At 37.3% G+C, this 19,741-nt stretch overlaps 1 protein-coding gene and 2 non-coding genes across 9 annotated transcripts in view; all 3 read right to left on the reverse strand.

The window, feature by feature from the left end:
* Nucleotides 1-19,741, reverse strand: part of CNOT1 (CCR4-NOT transcription complex subunit 1) — a 101,159-nt gene that overhangs the window by 16,439 nt on the left and 64,979 nt on the right. For 2 of the 7 annotated variants that reach the window (XM_058527935.1, XM_058527932.1), the window contains exons 17-34: nt 17,734-17,884; nt 16,353-16,554; nt 15,228-15,371; nt 13,975-14,099; nt 13,437-13,723; nt 12,405-12,483; nt 10,348-10,578; nt 9,883-10,023; nt 9,298-9,477; nt 6,987-7,103; nt 6,531-6,641; nt 6,117-6,194; nt 5,760-5,937; nt 4,793-4,923; nt 2,314-2,610; nt 1,294-1,434; nt 1,095-1,199; nt 309-428 (exon numbers count right to left, since the gene is read on the reverse strand). In XM_058527935.1, the coding sequence (XP_058383918.1) occupies nt 309-428; nt 1,095-1,199; nt 1,294-1,434; nt 2,314-2,610; nt 4,793-4,923; nt 5,760-5,937; nt 6,117-6,194; nt 6,531-6,641; nt 6,987-7,103; nt 9,298-9,477; nt 9,883-10,023; nt 10,348-10,578; nt 12,405-12,483; nt 13,437-13,723; nt 13,975-14,099; nt 15,228-15,371; nt 16,353-16,554; nt 17,734-17,884 (2,818 nt within the window). Of the gene's footprint in view, nt 1-308; nt 429-1,094; nt 1,200-1,293; nt 1,435-2,313; nt 2,611-4,792; nt 4,924-5,759; nt 5,938-6,116; nt 6,195-6,530; nt 6,642-6,986; nt 7,104-9,297; nt 9,478-9,882; nt 10,024-10,347; nt 10,579-12,404; nt 12,484-13,436; nt 13,724-13,974; nt 14,100-15,227; nt 15,375-16,352; nt 16,555-17,733; nt 17,885-19,741 lie in introns of all 7 variants that reach the window. The other 5 variants (XM_058527936.1, XM_058527933.1, XM_058527934.1 and 2 more) reach the window with 3 other exon arrangements.
* On the reverse strand, nt 8,237-8,374 carry LOC131396412 (small nucleolar RNA SNORA46). The gene has a single exon (XR_009216498.1). It is a non-coding gene; the product is annotated as a small nucleolar RNA SNORA46 (small nucleolar RNA).
* On the reverse strand, nt 17,294-17,429 carry LOC131396413 (small nucleolar RNA SNORA50). The gene has a single exon (XR_009216499.1). It is a non-coding gene; the product is annotated as a small nucleolar RNA SNORA50 (small nucleolar RNA).

Genomic DNA, 19,741 nt, shown 5'->3' on the forward strand with positions numbered 1-19,741 from the left:
CCACATTTTCAACCTTTCTATAAATAATTTCCAATTTTTAGAAAATCTTTTTACAAAAAACAGAGGAAGCCAAGAGGTTACCATGTATATTCCTCTAATCAGGCCAAACGTGAAAGTTTAATCAACCTCATGGATTAAAAAAAAAATTCCCCTGTATGCCATGCTGATCTGATACAAGGAGAATACTACCTATACTCAACAACTGTGGGTATCTTTTCCCCTGTAAGCTTCCAGGAAGCAAGTGATAGATTAACCGATGAAAACATTAAACAGTAAAACACTCGACTGAATCCAAGGCAAGTATTTACCTTCATGGGCTGAGCTAAAAATCCTGTGGGCTGACTTAAATCATTTGTAGGCAAGAAGCCAGGCACATTGCGCGCAAACTCTTCATAAACAGCCAGCTGCTTTGGGTCCACGCCACCAACCTTGGAAAAAGAAAACCTATTTTGACAGGATCCTCTTCACAATCAAAGGGAAGTTTTGAAAGTGGAAAGTTTGCATGGGAGTAAGCACAGGGATTCTGAGAAGGGACATGGGAGTCATTACAGCATATAACAGTATGATTGAGTATGCATGCATGGTGCGCGCGCACACACACACACACAGTTCAGAGGGTTTCCCATTCCCCTGAATACTGTCGGAGTTACTCTCATTTATAAATTCATTAAGAGTTTTTCCACTGGAAAATGCCTCAAATAGGACCATGTCAGTGCAATTCTCCAATGGAGCTGATAAAAGTGATCAGATTTCTCATCATCTTTCTCATCATCTTTTCACCAATAAGCCACTAGCAATAAAACACAATTACCAGAAGGAAAGACCAGGTTGGGAAACATAAAAACTAACAAGACACATGAATTTTTCACAGCAGCACTTCAACAAATGGGTGAGGGGAGAGAGGAGTGGGAGCCCCACTTCTAAGCCACTTCTATGCCTTCTCCACAAGAGGCGTTTAAGTGAAATGCTGCTCAAGTGAGATGCTTTCTCAGAAACAAAATTGAACCCCACTGTCCTAGTCCTGGTGAGGAGTCTAAGCAACAAGAACAGAAAGAAAAGAAAGCTGGGGCAGGGAGAAAGCCCCCAATTCTCACTTTCAGCCTGATTTGCTCTGGCATCCGCTCAGCTTGGTATGTTAACACAACAGGATCACAGTACCTGCGTCCTTCTTGCCTAGCATGTTTTCTCAGCTCAAATTCCTGCAAACAAAAAAAGTCACTGAGGTTCTTGTTATGAGGCACTTTCTTAAACAGAAAAAAAAAAATACTTAAAGGGCAAATGCTAAACACTTACAGTTGCTAATCTCTTGTCCATTTCAGGGCCTGCTTTTTCTACTGCAGTCTTCTGAATAAAACAGCAAGCTAATTCACAATTGTCCTGAGCTAACTGAGCAGCTGCCTGATCCATCATTTCCCTTTGTTGTGGAGATGCAGTCTATTGGGAGGGAGAGAGAGACAAGAGAAAGAAAAAGATTTAAAGTTTTCTGTGGACAGACAACATAGATATGATAATAGGAAACGCAGTGCTTAGACAAATGAATTTTACAAGTTCTGACTCTAAGACTCATTAGCTGTGACCATGAAACAGTCTAACAATCATCTTCATCTATAAAATTAAAATACCCCTCACCCAAAACTCCTTAGCAGGTTGTGAAGATGGTGAGAACAGTATGAAAATAGTCAAGCAATAAACAAAGGCATTATTAACCATGACATCTGAGACCCAAAATTAATAACTGAGTTACCCGAAGAGAGAGTGTGTGCTTGTATGTTCGTATATACAAAGTCCCTTTAAACTGTTTTGCCCTGTGCTACTCCAAGTGCTTTAATCTAAATGCTTCATGGTAAACAGAATCAAGATTGTTAAGTTATGCATTTTTAACAAAATCACTCATATCTTCCTTTTTCTTTTTTTTGGTGAGGAAGATCAGCCCTGAGCTAACATCTGCCAATCCTCCTCTTTCTGCTGAGGAAGACTGGCCCTGGGCTAACATCCGTGCCCATCTTCCTCTACTTTATATGGGCCGCCAGAGCAGAAGCGCATGTACTTAACTGCTACGCCACTGGGCCTGGCCCAAAATCACTCATTTCTTTAAACCAATAAATATTTGGGTATCTACTATCTGCCAAACCTGGTGTTGAGTATACAATAGTAAGCAAAAACAGACGTGATGCTTCACGTCACAAAATTTACAATCTAAGCAGAAAGAACCTATCAAACAAATATAGCAGCTAAGTGGAAATGCAAAGGAAAATACTCTTTCAGACAAGCAGTAATGAGTTTTACAGTACACCAAGGAAACAGTCAACTTACACGAAGGGCTGAAGCAAAACTGTTTTTCAGGTTGGTAGATATGCTCATGAGCAAAGGTTCCCTACAAGTAATCATAGCCATTCCAGCTGTCAAGTTGCGCATCATGTGATGAGCTGCTATTCGCATTCGAGATTCCTCAGAATCCAGAGCAAAATCCTTCCTGACTATCTGCTCACAAGTAGTCATGGCAATCTTAATTGATCGATCTACTACAGGATGGACCAACTCCTGGACAGCCCGTTCAATTGCCTGGCGTACACACTGCTTCAGCTGTGGATGGGCCTGAAATAAGGGAATCTAGGTGGGGAAAAACAAGTTAGGTCAACAACTTGTTTAAATAAAACAACTCAATTTCTATCGGTAATCACACCCATGATTTTGGAATTACTTCAAGGTTAACCATTTACCACCAATTTCTCCTTTAAATTAACCAATGAAATGCTCAAGAAACAGAAGTTCACTACAGAGAGGGAGTAGTATTTAGTATACAATGGGATACATGAAAACAGATGTGTCTCTGATTTTTAAAAACTTCTAAGTTTAATGGGCAAATAGTTCATTACAAGATGTGTTATCTGCTTAATTAAAGAAAGGCTACCTGCTTAGTTAAAATTTGCAGCTCACGTATTCTTAAAGAAACTTCTTTAGTAGCTTGGAGAAATGCAAGAATATTCAAGTTCACAGAGAAAAGGCTTTCAAAAAAAACTAGTATTGCCACAAAGAATCCCTCAGAATAGCGAGCATTTTACGTTACTGTATTGGTGAAGCCTTCTGCTTCACTTGAAAGACTGTTTCCAGTCTTTTTACTCTGGTACAAACAATGCCATAACACTTACTTGGTCTCTTCAACTTACTGAATTTTCAACAAATTTTTTATTTTTATTTACTTTTTTGAGGAAGACTGGCCCCGCACTAACATCTGTTGCCAATCTTCCTCTTTTTCTTTTTTCTCCTCAAAGCCCCAGTACATAGTTTTATATCATAGTTGTAGAGCTGCAGCTCTTCTATGTGGGACGCCGCCTCAGCATGGCTTAATGAGCGGTGAGTAGGTCCACGCCCAAGATCCGAACCAGCGAACCCTGGGCCACCGAAGGGGAACGTGTGAAGTTAACCGCTACGCCACCAGGCCAGCCCCGTAAGAAATTTTTAAAATATTCATGATGAACATATAAAAGTATTCAGATTACTGGGAATATTAATAAAGGGGACTCACAACTTCTAGATCTAGGTTTTGGTTTGCCCCCCCACCAAAACTAAGTGCTATATCTACAGAAAAAAAAAAGACCAGGTTAAAATGATTTCTTTAAAATCCTTTCAAGTCCTTTAAATACAAAAGTTCGATGTATTCACGTTACTTACTCTTGTATTTGTGAACATTTTCAGTTTCTAAAAAGACAATGGAAACTCCAACTATCTGATTCTGAACTAAAGTGTTAAGCAGAATAAAAAACTGAACATAAACAATCAATTATCACCTGGAATATACAGAATAAAATACTACCTCTAAATAAATATAGGAAAAAAGATTGATGGGAAGTTATTTTATATGACCATAGACCAGACTGCTTCCCAGAACCAGGTCACAGAAACATAACTGCAAGTACTAAGTCTCACTTCGAGACCTTGGCCCTGAAGTTTATATACAGTAGTCCCCTCCTTATTAGTGGTTTCCCTTTCCATGGTTTCAGTGTACCCTCTGTCAACCACTGTCCAAAAGCAGATGATCCTCCTTTGGACACAATGTCAGAAGGTCAACAATAACCTAACACTACATCACAATGCCTAGGTCATTCATCTGACTTCATCATCACGTAGGTATTTTATCATCTCACTTCATCCCAAGTGAGTACAGTACAATAAGATATTGTGAGAGACCACATTCACATAACTTTTATTACAGTATCATAAATTGTTCTATTTTATTATTAGTTGTTAATCTGTGCCCAATTTATACATTAAACTTTATCATAGGTGTGTATGTATAGGAAAAAAACACAGTATATATAGGGTTTGGTATGATCCGCAGTTTCAGGTATCCACTGGAAGGCTTAGAACGTACGCCCTGGGGATTAAGGGGGGACTACTGCACACACACATGAATCACCTCAGTTCCAGCTACCTGCCAAAAGAAATGGCTTGATGCAAGCCTAAGGTGACACGTCAAGGTTACGGTTACTAAGGATCTTCTAACCTGTATAAGAAATTCTTGGAGACTGTGGATCACATTGTCAGCTGAATTTATTTTAGTATCATGGATTTGGACATGAGAAACCAATATAAATGATGTCTAGTCACAATGACTATTTTTAGACTAGAAAAAAAAAAATCCCAGCTGTACTACATAACAGTTCTCAATCCCTGCTCTATGCAACAAAAGCCTAAAATCTCGGAATCCAGAAAGAAGGAGAAAAGGGAAGAGAAGGTAACCAGTTTACCTTGTCACAAGTAGAAATTAGGGGATGGGGTGGTGTTTACTTACTGTTGGGTTTAGAGTAATGTGTGGTGCCAGTCCTGCAAGGGAATAGACATTGATGTCATGGTAGCTATACTGTGGCTGGGGTGGAACTGTGGCTGTACAGGTGGTATTGGTAGCTGGTGTTGTAGAAGTTGCTAAATGTAAAGAGACAAAATAAGAGCTAATAAAAAGAGCACATTCCTTGACTTTAGTATAAAATTAGCAGGGTATCAAGTGGTCTTTATCTAATTAAACTAACTGGATTGGGGGGGAGGCAACACAGCTGTCTGGCACAGATCACATCTTTCCCACCTTGAATTATCACAAGAGTAATTCTGTTATTTTAATAGAGATTTGAACAAAGCATGTAAACTATGTCAGTAGCAATGCCCCAAAGCAGAGAAATCAATTGAGGCGTCATGCCACATTAGCAGACCCAAGTCTTGTTGGATTATTCTATATTGTAGATGCCTATCTTCCACCTAGGCGGTTCCCTGGTTTCACCTGGGGATTCTTAGCTACCAAGGGCTGAGCAAGAAAAGCTGGTTTATTCAAACCACACCTCCCAATTGTTCAACACCCAAACAGCATCCCCCTTCTTCCAGCCTTGTTGATCCAGGTAAAATAATCTACTTCACTGGCAGGTCTAGCTAGTCTGGCCATCCCCAGAATTGGGGAATAACACAGGCCTCATGCTATGCAATTCTCTGAGACCTCAAAGTAAAAGATAACCCAGCTTTGTTGGGATATGAGGAACAACTGACTAATGGTATTTAGTTAGAGTACCGTATGAATTACCTGGATGGATTCTAATAGGTAAGACAATGCCTAGACATTACTAACTTTTCCTTAATAATTAGGAAGGCTCACCAATAAAGTATATAAAGTTTCAGCACCATTCTGTATGGAACAATTATAACTTGCTCTATGCATGGAGGTGTGCCCTTTAAGAGAACATTCTGGTAAGCAGAGGGCTAATTATCACACTTACTTGTGGTTGTGAGGGGAGGGAGTTCCTCTGGCTGCTTGACATCTTTCTTTGGAGCAGAGAGCTGCTCGTCTAGGTTCTTTAGGCGATCTTTATCCTTTAGGAGGTTTCCGGGTTTTAGCTCATTGATGTCTAATGCAAGGTTCTTGCAGAGGACCTCAATCTCAAACTTCAAGTTTAACTGCATAATTCCAATATTTGATTAGAATTTTTAAAATAAAAGTTTAGCTTTATTCATAATACACACTATTTTCACCCAACTGGTATACAGTGCTTCACCAAAATACTCTACCTTTCCTGTAAACTTTACTAATGTGAAGGCAGAGAAAATTCCCAAAAATAAAGAAGCAACAAATTTACCTTTAAGTCATGTTCCTGATGTAGCTCGGCTAATACATTCATAATTGCCATTGTCCAGGGGTTGGGTGGCCTAAAAACCTAAAGAAAAGCTATTATGTTCAGCTGGCACCAAGATCACTCTTATTTTGTATTTTCTAAAACAGTTAAGCACTTATATCCATGTGGCCATAGCAAAACCCCTAGCCTTCCCATCTACATCTTATTTCAGAAAAACACCAAAATCCAAAGCCACCCATTAGAATCCATCCTATAATTCTACTTGACCTCTCAAAGTGGAAATCTGAGTTTCCCTGAGGAAATCTGACGGAACTAGCTCAATGTTCATAAGAACTAAGGGTATAATCTCTCGACCTTGTGCTGAAAGAAACTAACTCTTAGAAATTAGCCATCAATAAAATATTAAAATCTACTCACCACACTACGAATGCTAGACTCTAAGACTTTGGCAACAAAGGGCACCACATAGAGCAACTCTTGCTGTCCTTTAACATAAGCCTCTAGCAGCAAAGATTTTACATCCAAGTCCTAGAATAAGAAAAATATTTTTAAAAGCTGGGAATATACTTCAAAACCTCTCACAAAGTACCCAAAAAAAAAGGCATCTTGCTAAATTCATCTCCAAAATAGGGATCAGTATAATATCTGACCCTTGCTTTACGAAAAGGAAGGGGTCAACCACAACTTACTGGCTTTTGTTTATTCTGCTAAACCATGTGGGACCATGATAAGCAATATGAGATTAAAACATGAGCCAAACACTTACCAACACCCAATAATCATTAAAACAGCCCCAAATAAAGTCAAGACTTTTAGACATAATATACTGTATGAACATTCACAAGTTTCACATAAACCTTAGCTGGAACTCACAGTGTGCAAGATGGGTTTATTTTTAGCTAGTGTAATCATTCCTAGCCAGTGTCCCAAGTTCTTCAGCAAAGAACGATCTGAGAAATTGGCTGCAGCTTTATCAGAAGTCAGGAGCACCTGAAACAGTGTTGGATTAAGAAAGGTATGAAAAGGAGCTTATCAAAAAAATTCTCAACTAAATGTTTGAGAATTCCATTATCTTACTTTAAAAACAAGCTGTCAATTCTGAGAACATGTCCCCAAAGTAGATCTACTCCATAGATCATAGCAATATTTTCCTGTGTTCAGTGACATTTTTACCTTTTATTGTCTTTATATTTAATTTTTTAAAATAGATAATACAAAATACATCACACAAAATACAAAGTACAGAAGGTTAAAAGCATCATGTATGGTCCCACAGAAAAGTATTTTAAGTCTGAAAATTTGAGCTAGGTTTAAAGCAAAAACACAACAAATCTATCTTGAAGAGCTAAATTCAATTCAAATCAAGACTATAGCTGGGGCCGGCCCGGTGGCATAGCGGTTAAGTACGCGCGCTCCACTACTGGCGGCCCAGGTTCGGATCCCAGGCGCGCACTGACGCACCGCTTCTCTGGCCATGCTGAGGCCGCGTCCCACATACAGCAACTAGAAGGATGTGCAACTATGACATACAACTATCTACTGGGGCTTTGGGGGGAAAAAAAAAAAGGAGGAGGATTGGCAATAGATGTTAGCTCAGAGCCAGTCTTCCACAGCAAAAAGAGGAGGATTGGCATGGATGTTAGCTCAGGGCTGATCTTCCTCACCAAAAAAAGAAAAAAAAAAAAAAAGACTATAGCTATTCTTCTAAGTCCTTCAAGACGGCCAGCATATAGAGGAACATAATCAAGATCTCACTATCTATTGCAATCTTTAGCATTATCCAGGTCACTATACATCTCTGGAGATAGCTAAGATGACTTTCTGAAATACAGTATAATATTGCTTATACACTTCTTTTCAAATCTCTAGAAAATCTAATCCATTTCATCAATTCTCTAGTTCTTAATTTCCTAAGAGGGACAGAATCACCACATGAGAGTGTTTTGGGCACACACACACATCTACCTACTCTATGGTACCTCTTAATTTATGGCTATAAATTTAAATTTATAATTTAAATTTTTGTCTAAAACAAAGGATCTTGAAATTTTGTTCCAGAGTATGTGGAAACTTTTGTCATATCCCAATCATCCTTGGTATCAGATAATAAAGGCTGAATATAATTATGTTCCTTAACTCCATACAGCAACAGCAGAATGGCACAAAGTCAGCTGTGCATCAGAAAGAGCCAGGAATTCTTTTGCACTACAGCGTAACCAAGAATGGGGAAAATTCCCATCCACAGGTTTAAATATAGTGCTGGTTCCTAAGCCAATGTCCCAAGTTATTCAGCAAATGACAATCACAGCTGTATGCTAGTTCACACTGTTTTCTCAAAAAGTTATTTTTCCTAAGAAACAAAATACTTGAATTTCAAGGAACAGGCATTAGCTCATTAGGAAGAGTATGACCTTAAAATAAACTGTAAGAATCCTAAACAGCTATTCCACAAATAGGTCTAGAGGTATCTGGCACTTAAGAAGACATAAACAAAAAAATTCACTGCAGCATCGTTTTTATAATATTGAAAGTTATTAACCTAAATATCCATTAGCAATATACATCCATACAATGGATTTTTATAAGACTATTTAAAAGAGAGACTAAAGCTAAGAGCATATTGCAAATTAATATGTGAAGGGGAAAAAAGCAAGTTTATTTTTATTTTATTTTATTTTTTAAAGATTTTATTTATTTATTTATTTCTCCCCCAAAGCCCCAGTAGATAGTTATATGTCATAGCTGCACATCCTTCTAGTTGCTGTATGTGGGATGCGGCCGCAGCACGGCCGGAGAAGCGGTGAGTCAGTGCACGCCCGGGATCTGAACCCGGGCCGCCAGCAGCGGAGCGTGCACACTTAACCGCTAAGCCATGGGGCTGGCCCAGCAAGTTTAAAACATGCACAGAGGGTAAAGATTTAAAAACATGTACGGAATGATGAAAACAAATTCAAAACAGTACTTACTTTCAACATAAACAGTACATAGAATATGTCTATAAGACTAAATTCTTCATGAAATTTAGTTCTATATTTGAAACAAACCCTAGAACAACTTTCATAGCAACCTAATACAGACAACATACAGGGAAAAACAGCAACCCCTCCCCCAATTCTGCCTGTACAATCAAATTATTTCCAAACTCAAAACAGTAAAGAAAAGAAACACAACAACTAACTCTTACTTTGATGTTTCTGTAAGTCTCATTCAGAACCATCTTATTAAATTCAGGATTCTTCAGCGTGTCAAGGAAGTTTGAATACAGGCTGTGAAAGTTTGGCTCAATGCTGACTCTCTTCATGACCAGGTATTGTGAAACCCAAGGCATAAATTCTTCCTTCACAGTTTCCTTTAGTTCTTCAACCTAGCCAACCAATATGACACAGGAAGTATATATCATTCCTTCCACTTTTCACAAGGTCTACCCACTTCAGTAATTAGGCACCTAATAATGCTCCAAATGGTCTCTGGGAGGACATGAGTTGTGACTACATGTACAAATGAAAGCTTCCATCATCATGAGATCATGAAGTTTATTTCAAAGAGCCTGTAACTCACTGCAAAACAATACATTTAAAACTAGTGCTATTTAACATCTACAAAAACCACAACCACGAACTGTATATCCACATTTCCTTCGTTTTGACTCTATTACCTTTAAAGTAAAGTGAGTATTAAAAACGGTGCAGAATATATAAATCTCCAAACCCATTAGGAAAAAGAACAGAGGGCATTTGTAATGATATGTAAACTACTACATCATGCTCACCTTTTGTGTCATATTTGACTGTGAGAGATTGTTGAAGATAAAAGCAATTTTCTCTTGGATATTTTCTGGGGGCTCTACAATTCTCTCAGTTTGATCCGTGGCCACAAGCAATGTATCTATATTTGTAGTATTAATAGAGGGCTAAAGGAATAAAGCACGTAAAATAAACAAATTGAAAGCTTGCTTGACAAATCCCAGGAAATAAATATATACAGATTCCTTTAGTATAAAAAATACACATGGTGTGTATGACTGTGCACTGGAAGTATTGACAAGAACATGTATTGAACTATTAATAGTGGCTGCCTGTGGGAAATTTGGGAAGGGGAGATACAAAGAAAGAAATGCTGGTCTTCACACCTTTTTTAGTAGGTATGTGTTATTTACAATAAAATTAAAATATATGCTATTAGATATATTACAACATAAAAACAAATCCTAGAAAAAGAAAAAAGACCTACTTACTGGCACATCTTTCTTAAAGCTGACTCCGGTTGGCCTGGTGACTGTAACCGTTTTAGCAACAGTGGTGGTTGTTGAGGTGGTTACCATAGTGCTAACCTGACCAGCAAGGGGAGCTTTTGCTGGAACCTGGGCCTGAGCCTGGGCCTGAGCCAGTGCAATGCTTCCAGGGGTTGTGATAGAGCCCTGCATTTTCACAGGAGGATCTCTAGACTGCTGTCCATACTCGATATACTATAGGGGTAGGGAGAGGAAAACACATTAAGAGTTCTTAACAGAAATTGAAAATTTTGAGTTATACTCCCCTCACTTCTGAGAGGGTAGAAATTACTTCAGAGTACTCTTTTGGTTCATTTATCTCCCTGATTCCTTGCCCCATCCTGATCCATAATCCCATATGTATAATACATAAGTGGACACCACAGACTCCTTAGGAAGTAAAATATTAGTATGTCTTAAAAGTAAATGAGAGAACTAGTCTAGAAAAACAACTTCCAAAAAAGCAGCCTGCAAATACCTGCATATACATTTCTTTAAATCCCCTAATGCACATAAACTTTAAAACTTTAAAATTTATATAGTAAACTGATCTCTTTATTATTAGATGCTGATGAGAAACCTAAGGCCTAAAAACACACTGCAATGTGAGTTCTCTCTCAGTAAAGATATCACTACAAAACAAAAACAAAAGTACACTGTATACAGCCAAGCCAGCCATGATACTGGATGCTCTGGGGCAAGTTTTTTTTTCATTTCACAAATCAATAAACCTCCTTCCCATACACAAATTAAAGAACTGACATCGAGTTCCTGATATTATTTCCAACAGTCTGTACCTGGCAAAACAAAAACTACTCTCTACATATATGATAACTTTATTCAAAAAATGACATTTTCAAGTAGGAAGGACAATCTCTGAAGAAAGTATAGCCCTTTAAATTGACTAAGTCTAGAAATATAAACAATGACCTCTCTCTCTCCCCCTCTCTAGCTATCTTATTGCAGTGGGTGCTGGGGACCACTGTTTTGTATGTTCACTTCCATGCTCTCTCTCTTGCTCTCCAGTCTTCCAAGGTCCCTATCCCAGTTCTGAATTCCAAACTTCCAGTGGTAAGCCTCTGCTTTTCTATACAGTTTTCAGTAGTATAGTTTTGCCATATCCCTCCAAACCCCTCACGTGAATGAATACACTCCTGCCTCCCACTCGGTGGTCTCCTAGTGTTAAGCCATCACAATAACACTGCCCTGCTACAAGCAAACCCAGCAGGATGAGGTAGAAAGTACTGGACTAAAGTATGATACAGAATTAAAAGTAGGCTCAAATTCTGGTCTTTCTGATTCCTTAAAATATAATCTTTACCTTACAATATGATAAAGCCATTTATTTTTGTATTAAAAAAAGCAAAATAGAGATTAATCAATTTTCTCGTTCTCTATAAGCTGACTTTGATGAAAAGCAAGACAAAGGTATGACTAATGTTTACCAATCAACTTAAAATCAATCACTAAAACAGTGGTTTATAAATTTTAAGAACAATCACTAAAGATGGCTTAAAAGGTATATTCTCTAGGTCATTCCCGCAGGGACTGCCTCCTTTTTAACAAGTAGCTCAAAGGAATGTAAGCAGGCGGTAAGAATGCTGTATTTTTAAGAAACACTGGTCTAAGTCTTATATGAAACAGCTTTGAATCGTATTAACATTTAAATCAGAGGAACAATTTTACTTATTTTTATCCAAGATTCCCACTTCAAATCCTTTTTAGAATCAGGCACGAATTCTCTTAATAATAAAAGATGTCTATTCCTCAACAGCATTAACAGACTAAAAGATAAAAGCCTTTTGTTTAATCAATAAAAATCTCTGCTTAGAAAACATAATCCAAGAATGACATTTTTTTCATAATCTGTTAAGTTGCAAAATGAGCAACAAATAATATATATACCTATATCATGCCAATCATTAAGAAATCTTAACGCCATCGCCAGCAAATCCAAAATCAAATTAAAATAGATAAAACTTCCAACTACTAGACAGATTTTAGGTACTGAAGACACTTACCTCCTGTAAATGATGTGGAAATTGCATAAAGTGACTGATAGAAGCCAAGTGCTGACAATACTGGGGGTAGTCCTTCAATCTGCCAACAAAAACATTCATTCGTTCATCATTTCATGTAAAAACAGAGGAAACACAATTTACAAAAATTTTCTTCCAAATGCTAGTCTAGGCCATTTCCCCCATTCTACTTAGGAAATACCTTATCTGAAGAGAATGCCAAAGGAAAGAACACAGAAGGGGCGGGGGTGAATATTTATGAACTTCACTCCTTTTACATCAGAAAACAGTATCTTTGTTTTTAAAAGTCATATTTTACTTAAAATTAGATTATGATGAGCCACAAAAACTGCTATCTGGAAACAACTCCAAATATTCATTAACAGGTGAACAGAAAAACAATTTGTAGTTAATCTATACTACTACAATGGAATACTCCTCAGCAATAAAAAGAAACTAGTGAAATGCAATAACATGGATGAATCTCAACAGCATCATCCTAAGTGCAAGAAGTCAGACTCATACACATTATGTATGATTCCATTTAAATAACGTTCTGGAAAAACTAGAGTCAAATTAGATCAGTGGTTGCCAGGGGTTAGAAGTGAGGGAAAGTGAACTACAAAGGGGGAACAAGACATCATCTTGGGTATGATGGAAATATTCAGTATCTTGATTACGGTTGTGGTGGTTACACAACTGTATAAATTTGTCAAAATTCAAAGGACTGTACACCTAAAAATGATGACTTTCACTGTATATAAAGTATACCTCAATAAACAAACAAAAAACCCTCCTGTTATTTCATTTTATACTTTTCCCCTACCACTTATTTGATAATTGTAATGAATTAAATTGTTTTTACTTCTTCCTCTTCTACTTCATACAGTCACTAAGATTAGTTAATATGCATTTAAATGATGGGGCATGGCATGAATTAGCTGACAAATGATAGTTATTATTTATAAATAAATAACTATATAAGTTATTATTATATAAAAAAAGAGAAGCTTCATAGGAAACCTACCCACTCACCTATTTTTAAATCTATCAAGTGCAGCAATTCCAAAATAATACATTTTGGATCCAAAAGGCTTGCGTAAGGCTTCAAGAACATATCGCAGGGCCAGACCTAGCGCCATGTAAGTGACTAGTCCTTTTTCGATTATCCCACCAAACAGGCAGGCTGTTATATGTAACTCTTTATCAGGGTACTGGGGGAAAAACCGATATTCTTCAAACAAGTTTCTTAGCATACAGTTAAATACTTCTCGTTCTCTCTTTATGGTAGAGTCTTTAAACCTCTGTAGCATTTCTAATACCTGGAAAAAGCAAGACAAAGAAAAATACACATATAAAGGAAACTATTATTAAGAGCCTTCCTCAAATATTCTTAATAGAATTGCTAAGCAGAATATATAACAACAAACTGAGCTTGAGACAGATGTTAAGGTTTCAAAAGATGCATAGACATATTAAAACACTTTGAGCTGGATTTCTAACAACTTTGAAAAGGGAATTTTTTTAAAGATTTACCTAAACCATAAAGAATTAGATCATCCTAGACACTCACCTCATCAACAGACATGGTTGGATGTGGTGGATGATTATATATTCTCTGGAAATAGCTGTTTGCTTCATCATCTATCTCTTTACTAAAGTGCTGATTTGCCTCTGGCCACACCTGAGACAAGTCCGCTGTCAGAAACAAAAAAGCAACCAATAGACCTTTAAGCTCCTTCACCACTCCCATAAAACACAGAAAGAGCCAGAGAGAACAACAGAGTTTTAATTTTAAGGGGAAAAATAAAGAAACTGAAGAAAGTATTAAGTGGTCAAGTTTCAATATTCAAGTGTTCTAGGTACACATGCAAGAATTTAACAAAATTGCCTTACAACTATAATTCTACCTTAATATTTTCTTCATCAGGACTTATTACACCATGAAAGCTCATTAGATTTAAATTCCTAACGCACTTACCCTTAGTACAACCTCACTGGAGGTTAACAAGTGTTTACTATTTTATAATAAAAATCACATTTAACATATAAGAATTATCAATGAATGTGCATGACACACTGATATAAACACAAAGCATGCTACAAAACATAACATTCAGACAGGCCTTTCACGCTAACATTTTCAAGTCAGTTTAGTAAACTTTCAAGTCTAATATAATAAATATTTACTCACAATGACAAGAAGGATATTTATAAGTCATTGATACTTATGTGTTTACAAAGAGCTATCTTTGAGATAACTTACTAAGGAGGTGAAACTTTAAAAATTGGTTTCTTAGTTATATCATATATATTATATGGTAATATTTATTATAAGGCTACACATACCAAGGCTAAAACCTTAAAATAAATTAAAATATAGTTATTTACTTTCTAAACTGCCCAGGCAAAACAGAAATCTGAAATTCTCCTGGTTGCTCCTGATTTGTTAAAAAACAATACCAAAAAAAGTTTAAGATTTAGATACATATATTTAAACCGCTGAAAGTCTTTTCTCTTTACTATACTTCTTACTTTTAGGATAACAGACCCCCAAGGATGCTACCTCTTATTAACCATCACTTTGTTCTGGCAATCCACATCAACGGTAGAGTGATACCTTAAATTTTAATTTTTATAATTCAAATTCGTGAATTTACTCCCACTGATCTAAGGCACATCAATATATAGCCCTACCAACAATGTATTAAGATAAGTCAGTGTTTTGTCCATATAACTCTAGGGACAACAGATCGGACACATAAGCAAAACAGTTTTAATGTGTATCAGTCACACTTCACAATCACAGACAACACTACCACTTACAAGGTTTCATCTTACTCTGCTGGAATGTAGGCTGGTTCAGTCCAGAGGTGCCCAATTTCCTCTGTACAAAAGGATCGTTATTCACTGCAGGGAGTCCAAGAGCCCCAGTTCCTATACCAGTCAGGCTGCCTGTGCCAAGACCACCTACTAGAAAGAACGAAGGCAGCCAGAAGTCTTATCATTACTCATATTCTTGACTTTATTCATATTAAAGATATAAGTTCCTATTTAAAAAGTCAGGGTCTTTGTTAACTCTCCTATAATGTCTATTTAATTTTATAGAGAATCTAATAAGAAGAGTAGATGAAAATGGACAGTGCCACAATTTCTTCAGCATTTAGAATTATTACTTTATATTCTTGATAAGATATTAATATGCAAATTTTAAACTGTACATTCTGAGATGTGACATGAGATATAAGGCAGTCAAAATAAGAGGAACAGGTTTGCTTTTCTAAATGATTAAAACTGAAGAACTTCAGGGTACTAACTTCTAGTTAGCATGAGCCAGGACTTATTTATTTCTCTCAACTGTAGCATATTGATTCTTACAATAGTTAGGACTTGACTAAGACAGCCTTACTAAGTAAGTATAGTAACTTTGGTTTAAATGAATGACCAATCAGGGCTAGAACCATATAGCAGCAGTGTCAACTAGGGTACAGAATCATTACAACATTTTAGTCCAAGTACTCTTTTGAAAACGTTTTAGGAATTGACTATCATTTTCAAGGTAGGTAAAGTGCTGAGGCAGAACATACGCTTGAATGTGACGTGTGATATATTTCTACCTTTATTATACCAAGCTTGAGTAATTCATAAAGCTTGAGTTCTTAATCTAAGCCTAAGTCCTTTGGAATATGTGATTAACACATCTGTTACTTGTTTATGCTACCGTCTGATAATACAGAATCCTTACTGAATAATTCAACTAACTTTACAATTACAAATATCTGAATTGCAATTCAACTAATAATAGTATGTATTTCTCTTTCCAACGTTGGATGTTGAAGCAGCTTTCAGTTTAGTTTTAAGCAGCTTTCTTTATCACACTGACTCCAAACACTAAGTCCCAAGTGTTGTAAGTGTGAGACTTACAAATTATCTGTGCCCCACCCCTCTTACCTGGAAGCTGTGATGAAAGTCCTCCGATACCACTGAATGCAGTTGTCTGATTTGGGGTTGAAAGGGGTGGAAATGCTTTTGCTGGTGACTGAGGGGTACTGAATGCAGAACCCAAATTTGGAGGAAAACCCTGCATACTCTGAGTGTGAGGGGCAGCTGAACCACCTATACTAAGAGATGCCATTCCAGCAAGAGGGTCAATCTAGAGAAAAACATTATAAAAATGTATTAAATATACTTCAAGCAAAGGCAGACATATGACAAAGGTAAAGTAATCTTTAGCCACAGCTCTTCATATGCTTAATAAGTAACTGTAAATCCCCACACAATCATGACAATACTTAAATTCCAAATTCAAGTCAAGTGTGCTAGTCATCTTTCTTACTCTATCACAGATGGAGAAGGTTTAAAGAGTTAGCCCCTGCCAAAGTACCAGAGCCATAATATAAGGGCTATAAAACTTTGAGATAGTGACATGGGACAGTTATTACATTAGGTCCTTACAATTTCCAATAAGCCCCTTTAAAACAAGAGGAATCTCTCAATGTAAGTTATTTAACTTTCAACACAATAAAAGCATTAAGAAGTTACAAATAAGTCTTTCAGTCAAAAAAAAATCTAGTCAAAATTTGAGAATCTTGGGGGTTGGAGATCAGCTCTAGTTTAAAACAAACAAAAACAAAAAACAAGGTATGCTATTCACCAAAGATTCTTAAAAATATCTAACTGTACTTCCCAGCTTCTTAGGTTGTGGCATTATTTCAGATCTTTATGACTACAGGAAATGATATGCAAAATGCCTTTTGTAAAGTGGCTACTGAAGAATCACTAAATGCTCTTTCTTTTCTTAAACCCCAATCTGCCATTCAATGCAGCTGAAACTAGAATCGGAATATGTTGCTCCCAGAAAGAAGGGGGTGGTTGGTGTCAGGGAGTAACTTAAATGTACCTTGTTTTTAAAAGAGCAGTTCAGTTGAGAGCTGAAGAGCCCCAGTTATAACAAGTCCTTATGCTCTAGCACTGCTGCTTGGCCCGTGAAGCTACAAACAAGACACATCAGGTTCAAAGGCAGTGCTTATTTCTCAAGTCTAAGTTACTCTTAGTTTAAAAAGAAGCCCTTACCATTTACCTAAATAAGCTGTTTTGTATCTTTCCCCTCAGAGTCATGTTCTATTTAATGATGAAAATCTATTGTCAACTACAATGCCTATTTATGGATCTCCTTTAAAATGTAGTAGTGAATGCTAGACATGCAGTTATCTAAAATATAATGAGTTCAGACAAATTTTTCTTTGAGTAGATTATTAATGATGACGTAGAAGTTTACTCTACTCCAAGTCTATGAACAAATGCAGATGTACCAATTGTAGTATTCATTTACCTGAACAGGAGAAATGGCATCTAAGCTGCTAGCACTAGGAGGGCGTCCTTTTGGCATAACTCCAGGTGGCGGTTGTCTGGCCTTGTTCATAACATTACTACAATTGGCTACCATGGTGAGGATGGTTTCTGACAACTCCTGAGAAACACTCCTAAAGAGAGAAGTAAAAAGTATCACTTCTTATTCCCCAAAACACCTAAATAAACAAACTCGATTCTCTAATACAGAACACTTGTTGGAATATATAGCTAAATCTCCACCATATCGCATGTCTTTGCATCTGTCATTAATCACTAGGATTTTCTGAACACTGGCTTTCTCTTAATAGCATCTAATTTATATCTCTGAAACTAAACTTTGTGTGTAGTACAACCAATATATTTTTAAATACTCCAAGAACCATTCCATATCCTCAACCACTTTGTCAAAAATTATGCCCAAACCTGGAGATATCAAAGCAAACAGACACTAGTTTCTCATAGTCAAAGACAAGACATTTATTTAAATATAGACCAAAAATATCATAGACAGGCCAGCCCCATGGCTTGGCAGTTGAGTGCACGCGCTCCGCTACTGGCAGCCCGGGTTCGGATAGCAGGTGCACACCTGTGCACCGCTTCTCCAGCCATGCTGAGGCCGCGGCCCACATACAGCAACTAGAAGGATGTGCAACTATGACATACAACTATCTACTGGGGCTTTGGGGAGAAAAAGGAGGAGGATTGGCAATAGATGTTGGCTCAGGGCCGGTCTTCCTCAGCAAAAAGAGGAGGATTGGCATGGATGTTGGCTCAGGGCTGATCTTCCTCACACACAAAAAAATATCATACATAGTCAGTAACTACATTTGGCAAGTACATAAAGAATCAAAGGACTTCTAAAATGTTAAGTAGGATAAATGTTTGACAGGAAAACCAACCTTCCTATCTTAGGGTGTTACTGACTCATAAAACTGTGGAACCCCTTGTACTCAAAAACTCTACACAAACTTGTACTGTCTTAGACCTTTCCTCCTAAATTCAGAAATCACACTACTGGCATTAAGAAGTAAAAGCAGTCACTCGCATAAGAAAGTCGTTTCACATTCAGAAAAAGACAGACTAGGGTGCCGAAAGTACCAAATAAAACTCTACATTAAATCTCTACACCAAAATGTACAAAATTTTTACTTGTGCCAACATGAAAAAAACAATGGTTCAAACGTGGACTACAAATGTAAATGAACAATGAGTGGTTTCTTCATCCACTGAAGCAAGGAAGACATATACTAACAAACCATGGAAAAGAAAAGGGAGATGTCAACTCCTAAAGGTGTGGATCCACTTACTGACCTTAGTGATAAGTAGTAAAATCATTTATATCCAAAAGATGCTCAAAAACATTTAAAGGTATTTTAAATATAAGGACACAAGTAGCTCTCTCTAGCCTCTATGTATGTAGGTTCAAAATACCCACTGCCCTGCAATTAAAATTTCACAGAGATATTATATTTCATCTTTCAGATTATCATATCCTTCATTAGCAAGGCTGTGGGGAAACAGACACACTGCTGGTGGTTATACAAAATGGAAAACTTCCTATATAGAGGAAACTTTGCAATATCTAACAAAATTACACACACATTTCCCTTTTTTTTTTTTTTGAGGAAGATTAGCCCTGAGCTAACATCCATGCCAATCCTCCTCTTTTTGCTGAGGAAGACTGGTTCTAAGCTAACATCTATTGCCAATCCTCCTCCTTTTTCTCCCCAAAGCCCCAGTAGATAGTTGTATGTCATAGTTGCACATCCTTCTACTTGCTGTATGTGGGACGCTGCCTCAGCATGGCTGGAGAAGCGGTGCGTCAGTGCGCGCCAGGGATCCCAACCCGGGCCGCCAGTAGCAGAGCGTATGCACTTAACCGCTAAGCCACAAGGCCGGCCCCCACACGCATTTCCCTTTAATCCAACAATCCTACTTCTACTTCTACTTCCAAATATACACTGGCAAAGATGATGGATTACAGTACT

The sequence above is a fragment of the Diceros bicornis genome, chromosome 32 (assembly GCF_020826845.1).
Source record: "Diceros bicornis minor isolate mBicDic1 chromosome 32, mDicBic1.mat.cur, whole genome shotgun sequence".
NCBI classification, from domain to species: Eukaryota; Metazoa; Chordata; class Mammalia; order Perissodactyla; family Rhinocerotidae; genus Diceros; species Diceros bicornis.